The sequence below is a fragment of the Trachypithecus francoisi genome, unplaced genomic scaffold, assembly GCF_009764315.1.
Source record: "Trachypithecus francoisi isolate TF-2019V2 unplaced genomic scaffold, Tfra_2.0 Lachesis_group19, whole genome shotgun sequence".
NCBI lineage: Eukaryota > Metazoa > Chordata > Mammalia > Primates > Cercopithecidae > Trachypithecus > Trachypithecus francoisi.
Window position 1 is genome coordinate 19,317,504 of NW_022681464.1, and position 13,656 is coordinate 19,331,159.

The 13,656-nt window shown below is 41.6% G+C and overlaps 1 protein-coding gene across 9 annotated transcripts in view; it reads right to left on the reverse strand.

Annotated features, from left to right (window-relative positions):
- Window positions 1-13,656, reverse strand: part of FHOD3 (formin homology 2 domain containing 3) — a 492,791-nt gene that overhangs the window by 130,455 nt on the left and 348,680 nt on the right. For 6 of the 9 annotated variants that reach the window (XM_033177884.1, XM_033177887.1, XM_033177886.1 and 3 more), the window contains one exon: window positions 1,106-1,195. The exons of the other annotated variants lie outside the window; for them this stretch is intronic. In XM_033177884.1, coding sequence (XP_033033775.1) covers window positions 1,106-1,195 — 90 coding nt within the window. The remainder of the gene's footprint in view (window positions 1-1,105; window positions 1,196-13,656) is intronic. 9 annotated transcript variants of the gene reach the window in all.

A 13,656-nucleotide genomic window follows, 5' to 3' on the forward strand; every position in this document is an offset into this window, starting at 1 on the left:
TCTATCATCAGCTCATTCCTTTCCTCTCCACGTCCTGCTGGCTTCTTCTCAGTCATTTCCAAATAGGGGCAAGCAGTCATCAGTTTGTCAGTTCAGAGAAGATTCTATGACCCCTGGGCATGGCAGGAGTCTGAGTGTCAAATAAGCCCATCTGAGAACTTGCGTGCTGCGCACTGCTAGCCTGGCAGATGAGACATCCGTAGCAAAGACTCCGTTAAATCTAAAGTTGGCAAAGATTTTACTTGGATTCATCCAAGATCCTTTTGATTTTGCTTATTGGAAAAAAAAGACACAGTAAAAATGTTCATTTGAGGTGGCAATCAATTAAGTGAAGAAAACCATTCAATTTTAGAATTATTTCCGAATACTGGAAAAAGATACTACCCGTGAGCAGTTTTTATTGTTTTATACAGACATCATTTGGTGAAAATAGCTAGAGAATCTAAAAAAATCTGCAAGGTGCCCATCCGTGGCTGTCAGCATTGCCTGAGGATAGAAAGAAAGCACCGTTCGGAGGAGGTGAGTAGAGGACAGCAAACTCCCCAAAGGGCTACAGAGTTATATGTTAGTTGTCTTGGGTGCGAAAATAAATACTGGGAAATTTTGCTACGATGCATGGGGTGAAAGTGTTCCTGTTTGTTCCAATAAAAAACAAACCTGAATCATTAATATAGTAGTTATCCACACATTTTAGCTAATGTTGTAACTGGTAGAATCGAGAAGAAGGGAACACGTGGAATTCTTCTTACTACAATGCTGAAAGGGTAAGAATCTTCTTAGGGGAGATGAACCTTTTTAGTCACCATCAATCTGGTTGAGCTAAAGCATTCAGTGAGGGAGGGAATGGTGAGGAGAAAAGCAGTGATTTTTCCATAAAGTGTGGTTAGGAAAGCAGGTTTTCAATAAAAAGTGCAGTTCTCTAATGAAAACATGCTCAGGTATTTCTACAAAACCAGTGGTTCTGTGGCTCTGTGAACAGGGTAAGTAAGAGTTTGGAAGTGGGAGTCAATGAGGAAGGGAGGTGGCCACTAGAAGGTGGTGAACTATCATTAGGAAGGAGTCTCCCATTTTTAGTGTGAGCTTGGGAGGCTCCAGTCCTAGGTACCTGTCCTTGCCCTGACAGGAAGCATCATCCTCTCTCTCTTCTTCGGAATTGGGCTCCGTGATTGGCTGCTCCTCTTCCTCCTCCTCCTCCCTGAGACAAAGCCAGGAAAAGAGAAATGCACAGAGACAAGATGGAAAAGTGAGATGAGCATTACAAACAGGAAGATGAAGCAAAAAACAGACAAAAAACAATGAAATAATAATAATAATAATAATAAAAAACAGCTGCCTAAAATGAAGAAAAGCACACTCAGTCTGTTAGGAGGCAAGAGACAGTTCTGAGATGTGGGACTTTAAATGTAGAGTGGAGATGTAAGAAACCAGAAGAGGCCAAATATCTTTGTCAAGCTGGCTAGATGCCACTATCATGCACCCCAACACGCAATTCAGAGAAGCTTCTGGTCGTGGGCAGACCTCCTCTGTGATTTTTCTCCTCCACACAGAATCATCCAGTAAAGGTTTTTGGTGATGACCAGCTGCTGCAGCAACCAGAGTCCTCACATCTTTACTGCATCCCTCTTGATTAGAAATCACCAGGGGTCAGGTCAATTTGGCACAGACTAACCTCCATGGTGGACCTATGGTTTCAGCATGCCACCCCTCATTCTCCACGAATGGCCATCCCAGATTCTCAATGAGTGTGTTTCAGGGGGGCAGTTCCACTCCCACTTCAAGGGTAGCACAGTCCAAGTGGGGCCAATTCATGTCACACCTGGGGTTTCTCCTGGTACCATCAGGGATGACTCACTATAAGGACACCCTGAGTCCAACAAAAACATAGTTGAAACTGGGAGAAAAGGAGAGGAAAGCAGTCCCCCTGACCGTTTTAATGCCTGTATCCAGCAATTCTGGAGCTCCACCCTAGCCTTTCACCAATGGAAGATAATAAATTCTCGTTGTTGCGTAGGGTAGTTTCAATTGGGTTTTGTCCTTGCAGCTAAGTACAGACTAAAAACTTTAATAACTGGGACATTCTCTTTCTCTGGCCTTTAAGTCCTGTCAACATCTGACTTATGTGGTCATGGTCCACATGGAACACCTGTTCAATGCACTGCTGGGCTTCTCAATCTCTTGCCTTGCTGAACTCACAGTGACTTCCACCTTTAGCCCCTCCCGCTCCAGACCTCACTATCATACAGAACCAGTCCAATTTGGAAATCTTACATCCAATCTTCCCACCCCTGACCACAAGCTCCCATTCACCCAAATCTCTCATTCCTTTCCTCCCACCCAAATTCTTCAACTTCCTAATACATGTGCAGCTTCTACTTTCTCAATGTCCTCAACACCTTCTTGCTTTCAGTCCTTATGGATCCACCATGTCTCAAACCAGGCATCATCTACCAGGATCTTTAACTCTGTCATCCCACTGTCCTTCAGCTGTGTTTTTTCCTTTTTACCAACATATAAAATACATACAGAAAAGTACACAAACCACTGAATTTTCACAAAACAAACACCTATCTAACCAGCACGCCCTTAATGCTCCTTTCCAATTGCTTCCCTCTCCCACCCCACATCAAATAGTGTAAGTTAGCTTTGCCTCATTTTATTCTCCATCTAAAAGGAATCATAATCTACCTAGCTTTTGTTCAACATTACACCTGTGGGATTCATCGAAATAGTTACATATACTTGAAGGTCATTCCTTCTTATTGCTGTATTTCAGTAGTTTACCCATTCTATTTCTGATGACACTTGGGTACCCTTCAATTTGGGGCTATTTTGAATAGTGCTGTCATAAACAGTGTAGTACATGTCTTCTGGTGAACATATGTATATATTACTGTGTACTATATCTTGGGATGAAATTTTTGGGTCGTAAGATATGCTTGAGTCCATCTTTATTAAAAGCTGCCATTTAAAAAAATGATGGGACTAATTACCATCCCCATTAAGTAGTAGATGAGCATTCTGGTTGTTTTACATTCTTGCCAAGATGTGATAATTTTGTCTATTTTAGCCATTGATCTGTATGTAGTGATGTCTCACCGTGCTTTTAGTTTGCTTTCTCTGATGGCTAATGAAGTTGGGCACACTGTCACTGTTTTAATCTCCATTTGGATATGCTCTTCTTTGAAGTGTCCAAGTAATTTTTTGCCCATTAAAAGAAATGAATTGTCTTTTTTCTTTATTTGAAGAAGTGTTTTTTTGGAGACCAAGTTTTGCTCTTGTTGTCCAGGCTGGAGTGCAGTGGCACGATCTTGGCTCACTGCAACCTCTGCCTCCTGGGTTCAAGCAATCCTCCTGTCTCAGCCTCCTGAGTAGCTAGGATTACAGGCACCCACCATCATGCCCAGCTAATTTTTTTTTTTTTTTTTAGTAGAGACGGGGTTTCATCGTGTTGGCCAGGCTGGTCTCAAAATCCCAACCTCAGGTGATCCACCCACCTTGGCCTCCCAAAGTGCTGGGATTACAGGCATGAGCCACCACACCCGGCTTAGGAAGTGTTTTTAGCATCATTTGCCCTTTGTCATTTATATGTGCTGTAAACATCTTTCCCTTCTCTGTGTATTGTCTTTCATTCACTTAATGTCATCTTTTAATAAACAGAAGTTCTTAATAAGGTCCTGTTTATCTTTGTTTGGTGGCTAGTGCCTTTGTGTGTTGTTTTAATTTTTTTTGTTGTTTACACCAGGTCTTAAAGATAGCCTCTGTGTGTCCTTCTAAAAGCTTTATTTCACTAACTTTCACATTCACATTTGTAGAGTTCATCTCTAATTGATTTTTGTTATCATGTAAGATCGGGGTCAGATACATATTTTTCCCTACGTCGATATGTAATTGACCCAGAACCATTTAGTAAAGGGCCTTCTCTCCGCTTCAGTACCTTGTTCACAAATCAGGTAAATATATATGAAAATATATATTTGTAGATTTCTGGACTTTTTCCTACAAGTCAACTTGTCTTTTGCTGTACTATTGATAGGGATAGGGATTATGTTGAATATATATACAAATTTGAAGAACTGACATCTTTGCTATGTTTTTTAATCTATGGTTGTGATATAGCCTTTATTTAGATTTAATCTTACTGCTATTTTAATTTTTCTTAGTAGTGTTTACATTTTTACAGAGGTCTTAGGTATCTTTAAATTTATTTTTAGGTATAAATTTGGATGATACTGTACATATTATCGAACTCTAAATTTTATTTTCTATTTGTTGATGTTATATAGAAATAAAATTAACTTTTTATAAATTTTGCTTGTATCCAGCAATTTTTCTAAATTAATTATACTGTTTCTAGAGTTTCTTTTAGATTTCCTCTGTAGACAATCATTTCATCACTAAATAATGATGGCTTTACTTCATTCCAATTCGTCTGTACTTCCTTTTCCTTGCCCTAGTCCACTTGCTAGGATCTCCAACATTATGATGAAATGGAGACAGTGATGCTTCCTTTTCTTGTTCCAAATCTCAGGGAAAAGTATAAGGTTTGTCATAGATTTTTTTGGTAGATAGTCTTCATTAAAAAATTTCTTTCTAATCCTAGTTTGCTAAAAATCTTTGTTATAAACAAGTATTAAAGTTCTGCCAAACGTCTTTTCTGCATTTTTTTAAGATAATCATATGATTTTTCCTTTTTTCCGTTAAAGAGTTAAAAAGACTGTTTTTTTAAAAAAGTGTTAAACCAACCTTGCATACCATAAATAAAAATAAAGATAATACATTTTGTTGTAATGTATTATCTTTTTATATACAGCTAGATTCTATTTCTTAATAATTTAAGAATTCTTTTTTTTTTTAACCTATTTTGGAAAGAGATTGATCTGTAATTCCCCTTTCTATAATGTGCTTGTCAGATTTTGAAATCAAGGTTATGCAGGCCTTACAAAGAGGTAGGTAGAGGGATTGAGAGTTATGTAACTAAGAAGGGAGAGATGGATCTGGACTTGGGGTGGCTCTAACAGAAACAAAGAGAACAGTGAGATAGCATCCCTCCTGTCACGGCAGAAGCCACAAACAAGCACATCTAAGCCATCTTTCCTTCTTTTTTTTTTTTTTTGAGACCAAGTCTCACTGTGTCACCCAGGCTAAGATCTTGCCATCTCGGCTCACTGCAGCCTCTGCCTCCTGAGTTCAAGCGATGCTCGTGCCTCATGAGTAGATGGGACTACAGGCATATACCACCGTGGCTGGATAATTTTTGTATTTTTAGCAGAGATGAGTTTTTACCATGTTTGCCAGGGTGGTCTTGAATTCCTCACCTCAAGTGATCCACCCACTTCAGCCTCCCAAAGCCCTGGGATTACAGGCATGAGCCAGCATGCCCAGACTAGCTATCCTTCTGCGCTTGGCATAGTACACCCTCATACACCACCCCCCACCAGCCTCAGTCTTCTTTTCCTCCATCTGCTCCCACAGCCACCAAACTATACCTACAACCTCCATCATGAGGCCACCTTCCCTCAGCTTGATCAGGAGTTTGCAGGTGTTATTACTTCTGGTCCACACAGAACACCCTCCACCTTGCCAACCCATGGGCCTCTCCTCTTTAAAACAAAACACTGAGCCCCTCCCTCCAAAATTCCTTGATTCCATTTACTCTCCCAGGTAGAGCTGGGGACGTTTTGGAGCCAGATTGCCTGGGTCTGGTCTTCAGCTTCAGCACTTTTGAGCCCTGTGACCTTGGACCCCACTTTACTCATCCCTACATGGGGGAGCAACAGTACCTATCTCCTAGGAGGAATGCATTAATATGTAAAAGCACTTTGTCTTTCTGATCCATCTCTTTTTCAAATGGCTGTCTCACAGATATTTAAAGACAGCTATCTGAACCTACATCCCAAGCTGTCTTCTCTTTGGGTTCAACATCCTCACATCACACAATAAATTTTCATATGATGTGTGTGTTGTAGCTTTGCTATCACAAGTGGCAGGGCAGGACCAAGGGTAGACAGCACAATGACCCACTTGGAGGGCCTACATCCAGGATGCCCTGTGACCAGAGCACTGGCCTTGACTATAATGCAAAGGGGTGGAGAAGGAATACCCTCTCTTAGGGCACGGGACTTTGGAGGCTTGATTTTATTTAGTTCCAGTCTATGATAAAATCAGTCAAATGAAACGATTTTTATGCCAATAATATTTAAGACTGAATAATTAATTCTGACAACTTTGCTTTTTCTCAAGCTAGATTTTCTTATAAAGGATAACTTAATTGTGTTCATATTGTGCTAAGGAATTCTGGGTGTGTGGCCTTTGGCTTTCCAATACCTCCACAGGTCTTTTGCTTGTGATTGATAAGAAGTTACTCTGGGGCACAGGCCTGTTCCAAATCCATTAGGTATTTTCCTTTTCACTGCAAACAGTCCCAGACTTGAGGTCACCTTTTCAAGTTAGAAAAGCAACCCAGAGGCCTGCAGCCTGACCAGTTCTTCGGGGCATAGTTTCCAATAAAGACAATTTAATGTCTCGGATTTGAGTCGCAGGCTAATGGGTCATGTTTCTTAGGCTTCGAAACACCAAAAGGAAAATGAATGTTGCTGAGCTCTTTCAGAAACACAATACAAACATTCAAAATAATGTTAAAGTATGTTCTAAGACCAAAGCAATCAGAATGAGGAAAAGTTGAGCAATACACTGGGAGCAGACATTTGCGATATATCTAATAGACAAACTCAAATCAAGAATATATGAAAATATACTTTAAACTTCAAAAGCACAACTATAAAATGAATGAAATACATGAACACAGCCAACAAACTTGTATGAAGAGGTATTTTATCCTGATTATCAATCGGGGCACTATAAATTAAGGCCACAATGAGATACCATTTTCTATCTACTTGGTAAAATTAGAAGTCTAATGATGCCAAGAGATGAAAAGAATGCAAGTCAACTAACTCATATATTGTTGATACGAGGATATCTAGGTATAACATGGCAAAATAATTAACACTATCTTGTAAAATTAAAAATATCATGACCTAAAAGTGGCATTGCTATACCCTAGGGCAGTGATTCTGAACCAGGGTTATTCTGCCCCCACCCCCAGGGGACATTTGTCAATATCTGGAGACATTTTTAGTTGCCACAACAGGAGTGGAGGGCAGGGAGTACTATTGCCACCTAGTGGGCTGACACAAGTATGCTATAAAACATCCCACAATGCACAGAATAGCCCCCATGACAAAGAATTATTCCGTTCAAAACGTCAACAGTGCTGAGGTTGAGAAATCTTCCCTGGGGATACTGAAGCACCAGTGTACTAGGATGAGAGTCCAAGAATGTTCTCAGCAGCACTATCTGTAATTGTCAAAAGCTGGGGAAATGACCCAAATGCCCACCAAAGAGAAAAAATATATAAAGATTGTGGTAAATTCCAGGCAGTGAAAATCCATATTGCCAGCTTCACATGACAGTATGGACGACCACCAGAAACATAACGCTTAGTGACCAAAACAAGTCCAAGAAAGAACATACATTTACAATGAAGTGCAGAAAACCAGAATTATATAATGTGTCATATGTGTGTAGTAATACTTAAAAAATACAACCATTGAAGTAGAGGAAAAAAAGTAAAAAAAATACTGAAAAAAAAAATACCCACAATAAAACCCCGTAAGACAGTGATAAACACATATTTAAGCGCTGGTTACCCAGGCCTAGGGATGGGAGAGTGGGAAGCACAGAGATGGAACTTAGAAGTAACACCTTGCTTTTCAAGTCAAGTCATAGTCTCCTTGATGTTCTATTATATTCATAAATATTATATAAAATAAACCAGAAGATAGTCATGCACAGACCAGTGATGACAATGTGTCATGAACCAAGGATATAATTAACCCAACTCTGTACAATTAGGATTTTTAAACTATGTAATGAAACCGTTTTTTTAAACTTTTATTTTAGTTCAGGGACACATATGTATGAGTGTTACATAGGTCAACTACATCCCAAGGGTTATACAGATTTCTTCACCCAGGTACTAAGCCTAGTATCCAATAGTTATTTGTTTCTCTTCCTCTCGCTCCTCCCATCCTTTGCCCTCAGGTAGGTCCTCGTATCTGTTGTTCCCCTCTATGTGTCCGTGTGTTCTCATCATTTAGCTCCCACGTATAAGTGAGAAGATGCAGTATTTGGTTTTCTGTTCCTGCATTAGTTTACTAAAAAGGCAGTGTAATTATGGGGCAAGGGCTTTATCTCCTTCTATTTAACTTTTTTTTTTTTTTTGAGACTGAGTTTTGCTATGTTACTCAGGCTGGAGTGCAGTGGTGCGATCTTGGTTCCCAGCAACCTCCACCCCCCCGCGCCCCCCGGGTTGAAGCGATTCTCTTGCCTCAGCCTCAGTAGCTGGGATAACAGGCATGCACCACCACACTCGGGTAATTTTTGTAATTTTAGTAGAGACAGGGTTTCACCATGTTGGCCAGGCTGGTCTTGAACTCCTGACCTCAAGTGATCCACCCGCCTCAGTCTCCCAAAGTGCTGGGATTACAGACATAAGCCACTGCGCCCGGCTTAACAAACTTTATTGAGCACTTATGTGCAAAGATGCTGGGGTGCAGTAGCTAAACGAAGTCCCCACCCTTGGATTACAGACCAGTGAGGGAAGAGACCCTAAACAACTCACTGTAGCAGGAAGTATTCCACCCATAGGGCCCAAGTTACTCAAAAAGATTCTACCATGCTGTTGAAGCAAAACTTGGCTGTTTAAAGCCAAAGACGACCTGAGTAAGGGACAAGATGGAATTCTGCACATGACATTCCCTTGTGAAACATGTCTACTGACCTAGGATCAAGTCTAATTTGCCTCGCTAATCTCTAATCCCTTATCACCTCTCCAACTTCATCTTCCATTCTCCCTTTGTGAACCTCCCACCCCAGTCTTACACAGTCTACTGATATGTCAAGCTTCCACTGAACACCAAGGGCATTTCATTCTTGGAGTCCTTACAAGAGCCATTCTTCCTGAGTAGAGTTACTTTTCCTGCTCTGTTTCTCCAGGAGACCCTGCCCAGAGCCCTGGCTCCGAGGGACATCCAATAAGTATTTGCTGCCTGCTGCAGTTCCATGGCCCTGAGGACTTGCACAGCATGCAGCACAGAGGCTCTTGCTATGGATGATCCAAGGGAAAGACTGACAATTACTTGGAGATGACCTCAGAGATCTCCCCATGTTGCAGAGATGAAGGATGGGGTCTAGAGAGGGCAAGATCAAACAAGTTGCCAGTAAGAACTCTGATCTCCTAACGTCCAGGCCAGACTCCTTTATGCCATGCCAGGCTACCCCATGAAACTAAAGCAGAATCTAAACTGTTTTCATCATTGCACGGTTCCTTCTAAGCAATAGTCTCCTGAACCGTGCCTGTCAATCCTTCTTTCACACAGCACAGAGAAAAATAACACCTTGTATTGGACAAGGCCGCATACGGCTCCCAGAAGATCAGCCCAGAGTCCAGTCACCCTAGACTTGCCTAGTTGTCCTGAAAGCCTGGAGGAGCAGTGTCTTATGACCCATTTGTGGCAACTAGTCAAAAAGCTGTCTTAAGGTTTAGATAAAATGCAGACATTTAAACTGTCCCATTTAGTTCCATAAAATGCATAGGACATATAAGATATTTATAGAAATATTTTGCTACATTTTTGGTAAAGAACGTGGCCCTCTGGTCTTGGTCTGCAGCCTTCTGTGTTACTGAATCCTCAAATTGCAGTTTGATCTTGGCCTCACAGTGACTCACACTTTGTTAACTTTAAGGCTGTTTCTAGGTCACCAAGGGCCCAAGGTAACATTTGAAAACTTCTAATTAGCAATCGTTAAGACAAATACCTGGCCAGCTTGAATCAGTGATTTCACTTAAAAGGTTTTGTTAGCCATCAAGTTTTTTAAAAAGTTTCTGCAAAAGATTTTTACCAGCCAAGAGAATGAAAAGACATCTAACAGAGCCCAGCTGTTGCTCCAATGTTTCCATGGTGAGAACCCAAAGTTAGACAGGAAAGTATTTATTGTCCCTGTAGCAAGCAAAGTTTAGGAGGAGTATCAAGTATAGCTCATGGATCCCAAATATACCCAAGAAGCTGGACTATGGGCTAGTACCTTAATACATAAGCCATTATTTTGCTATTTTGTTTTAGAATCAAATAAATATTAAAGGGTCAAGCACATTATTTCTGCTGAAACATGGAGTCGTTTAACATAATGGAATTCAAGTCTGCAGAGTATAAACATCAACAGATAAAAAAACCCAATTAGTCACTGGGGTTACAGATTTGTTCAGGTGTAAAACAAATGGATCTAGTGATAACTACAGACTATGAGGCTTCTCAGGAGTTTTTGTGTATACCTTGATTTTGTGTTTAAAAAAAAAAAAACTTTATTCTAAGCCACAGATATTCGTTGCTTTAAATGTCCCTCAGAAGTTGACAGAGCAGAAGTTGACAGAGAAACTAGGATGAAGGTAGGCTGCATTTTCCTAAGAACTTTGGAAAGAGCAGGAACTAAGCATAGTCCCCTCCTGAGATTTCAGGAAGGCAGCCTTCAGAGGCAAAACAACAGCCCTGCTCAGGGTCTGGTTTGAATCTGTCCTGAGACCTTGGTGGATCCAGGTCTTATTTCACTCTTAAAATGAAGGGAAATACACTGGAATGGAAGACTCCAGTTCTGGCTGTTATGACTAAACAATCCAATTGTGTGGACATGAGACATGTTTTGTCACTTCCAGAAGTTGTACAATGACTAATCTCATGTGTGTTTTTCACATATGGAAAGAGACCACCCTCCTAAACCAGGACAAGCTCAAGGCTGTTGAGGGTGACCTTGGGAGGTCCAGCAATGGGGGAGACTGACACTCTCTCTAATGCATGCCTCAACGCTTCATGCCTCTCCACACCACCGGCAACCTCCAGCCTAGAGATTTGCATCCTTAAGGCATATTCTTTTAAAATGTGAATGGTCAGGCCCTCCTTTCAGAAACTGCATTCAACTGTTCTGGGGTAGAACCTGAACATGGGTTATTTTAGATGCCTGGTAGGGTTGAGACTACCCTGGTCTAAGTTATCAATGTTTCTTACAGTAGCTTGGCATGAATAGCCACGACCCATGTCCCTGCTGCCACCCTTCCTCGCCTCCAATCCTATCCCCACCAGGCCGGCCAGCAGGCAGACAGGCAGCTTTTCAGATGGGCACAACTGAGCCTCACATGCTGACTAATAACTGGACTCTGTGCTGTGGTTTCCCAGGCCCTGCAGGACCTGGTCTGCTGCTCACCGTGCAACCTCATCTCCACCCTGTGCCACCTGTCTCCGGCCACACACTACAGCCTCACCTCCTGAGATGCCTATTAGATACCCAGCTATACCAAGCCCTTTTCTCCCTTTGCCACTGCACATGGCATGCCCTTGGCCTGGGGAGCTCTTCTCTGACTCTTCTTATCCTTTGGGACTCAACCTAAATGCATGAGGAGGTTTTCTGGATCAGCCCCATTACCCTTTGCTGTTTTCTAAAGAGTTTTTGTTATTTTTAATGAATATTTACTTACAGGAATTCATACTCCCTTTGAGTAAGGAAGTATGCTTATACTACTACTGATAACAGTTAAGTCCCCTTTGACCAGAAATAACCATTGTTATACATTTGGTAGGTAAACTTTTAGATTTAAAAAAAACCATATTATTCTACAATCTTTTTACACAGTAAATGATTTGACAACTATGTTAGCACTTCTGGTATTGATATTGTGCATTTCTTCTACCTGCTGGTGGTATCTACCACATAAATCATCCAAAAGTAGTAGACGTTTTACTGACCTAGCTAGTCCCCAATTGTTCATCATGCTGTACCACAGGGATGCAGTAATGCCTCTTCCTGTCCACGTCCTTGTGCACTTCTGGAGGGCCTCCTCAAGGATATATTCTTATATCCCTGTAACCCTCTGCCACATGGCCCTGTTGGCTTGCTTCAAAAGCCCCCTTCCAAAGCTACTCGTATTTACTTGCTATAATATTTGCACTCTGTCTTATGAAACTGTATGTTTTGTAAGGTTCATGTTCACCACTGTATCCTCAGATCCAAGAACATGGGAGGTACGAGGAAATAGAAGTTGCGGTCTGGTGTGGTGGCTCACACCTGTAATTCCAGCACTTTGGGAGGCTGAGGCAGGAGGGTCACATGAGGTCAAGAGTTCAAGACCAGCCTGGCCAATGTGGTAAAATCCCATCTCTACTAAAAATACAAAAATTAGCTGGATGTGCTCACTTGAACCCAGGAGGCAGAGGTTGCAGTGAGCTGAGATTGTGCCTCTGCACTCCAGCCTGGGTTACAGGGCAAGACTCTGTCTCAAAAAAAAAAAAAAAACCCAAAACAAAATCAAAAAAGAAATAGGAGTCAGATGAATAAATGAATATGATTTTGTTTCTTTAGTCCCAGAAGACAGTATTCCTGTCTCAACAAAATCAGTAACTATAATATCAAAGGTCATAAGATGTCACTACTGACGAAGGAGTCTTTTAATGTAAGGCTAGTCTGAAATAACACACCTAGTACTGGGGTCTTCTCTTCTGGAGAGCTGGTGGCCTGTTCGTTTACTTATAGATATGAGCTACCGTGGATGTGGACCCAAGTCCATAAATGCAAACAAAAACAAAGGTACAGTTCAAGGTACTCCATCGTTGTTTTTTCCTGATTTCATGATCAAAATTATTTGACCCTCCATTTGGAAGGCAGTTCTGCAAAGCTTGTTATGGATGCAAAAACATATAGAAAAAGAAAAAATAGCTTCTGAAGTCTGGTAATTCAGTATGTATTCCATACCGGAAGGCCGGCATACATGCATGCAGTCATGACATGCCTGACCCCACCATCCCTGCTCCATCCAAGCATCCCTGGGAGACAAATACCTGCACCCCACAAGCCCTGACCGGCCACTTCCTTATGAGGGCTCATCTCTAGTCAGTTTTTAATCTCATGTTTATAAAACCAGAACCACATGGCTGTGAAAAAAAAAAAAAAAACCTCAGGAATGAAATTATTTCTCTGGGGCCATGTGGATACTGTAATTGAGTACTTGTGAAGTGTGATATAATAGTCTCTGGATTCCTCACTGAGCTATCATGTCTTCGGGAAGTATGCTCTCTCGGGACAATCAAAGGCATTTCGGCTACAGAGAATCATCCCAAATGTGCCCAGGCTTTCTTGAGTTCTGCAGGGCACTTTCATTTTTTGTTTGCTTTTTGTTTTGCTTTTTTGTTTCTTGAGACACTCACTCTGTCACCCAGGCTGGAGTGCAGTGGTGCAATCTTGGCTCACTATGACCTCTGCCTCCCAGGATCAAGCAATCCTCCCACCTCAGCCTCCCAAGTATCTGGGACTACAGGTGCGCACCATCATGCCTGGCTAATTTTTGTTTTTGTTTTTGTTTTGTAGAGAGATGATGTTTTGCCATGTTGCCCATGCTGGTCTTGAACTCCTAGGCTCAAGTGGTTCACCTGCCTTGACCTCCCAAAGTGCTGAGATTACAGGCGTGACCCACCATGCCCAGCCTCTGCAGGGCACTTTCTGAGGGCCAGGAACTGGCTTCCCTATCCTTTGTCTTTCTCTGCCTCCCAAGGA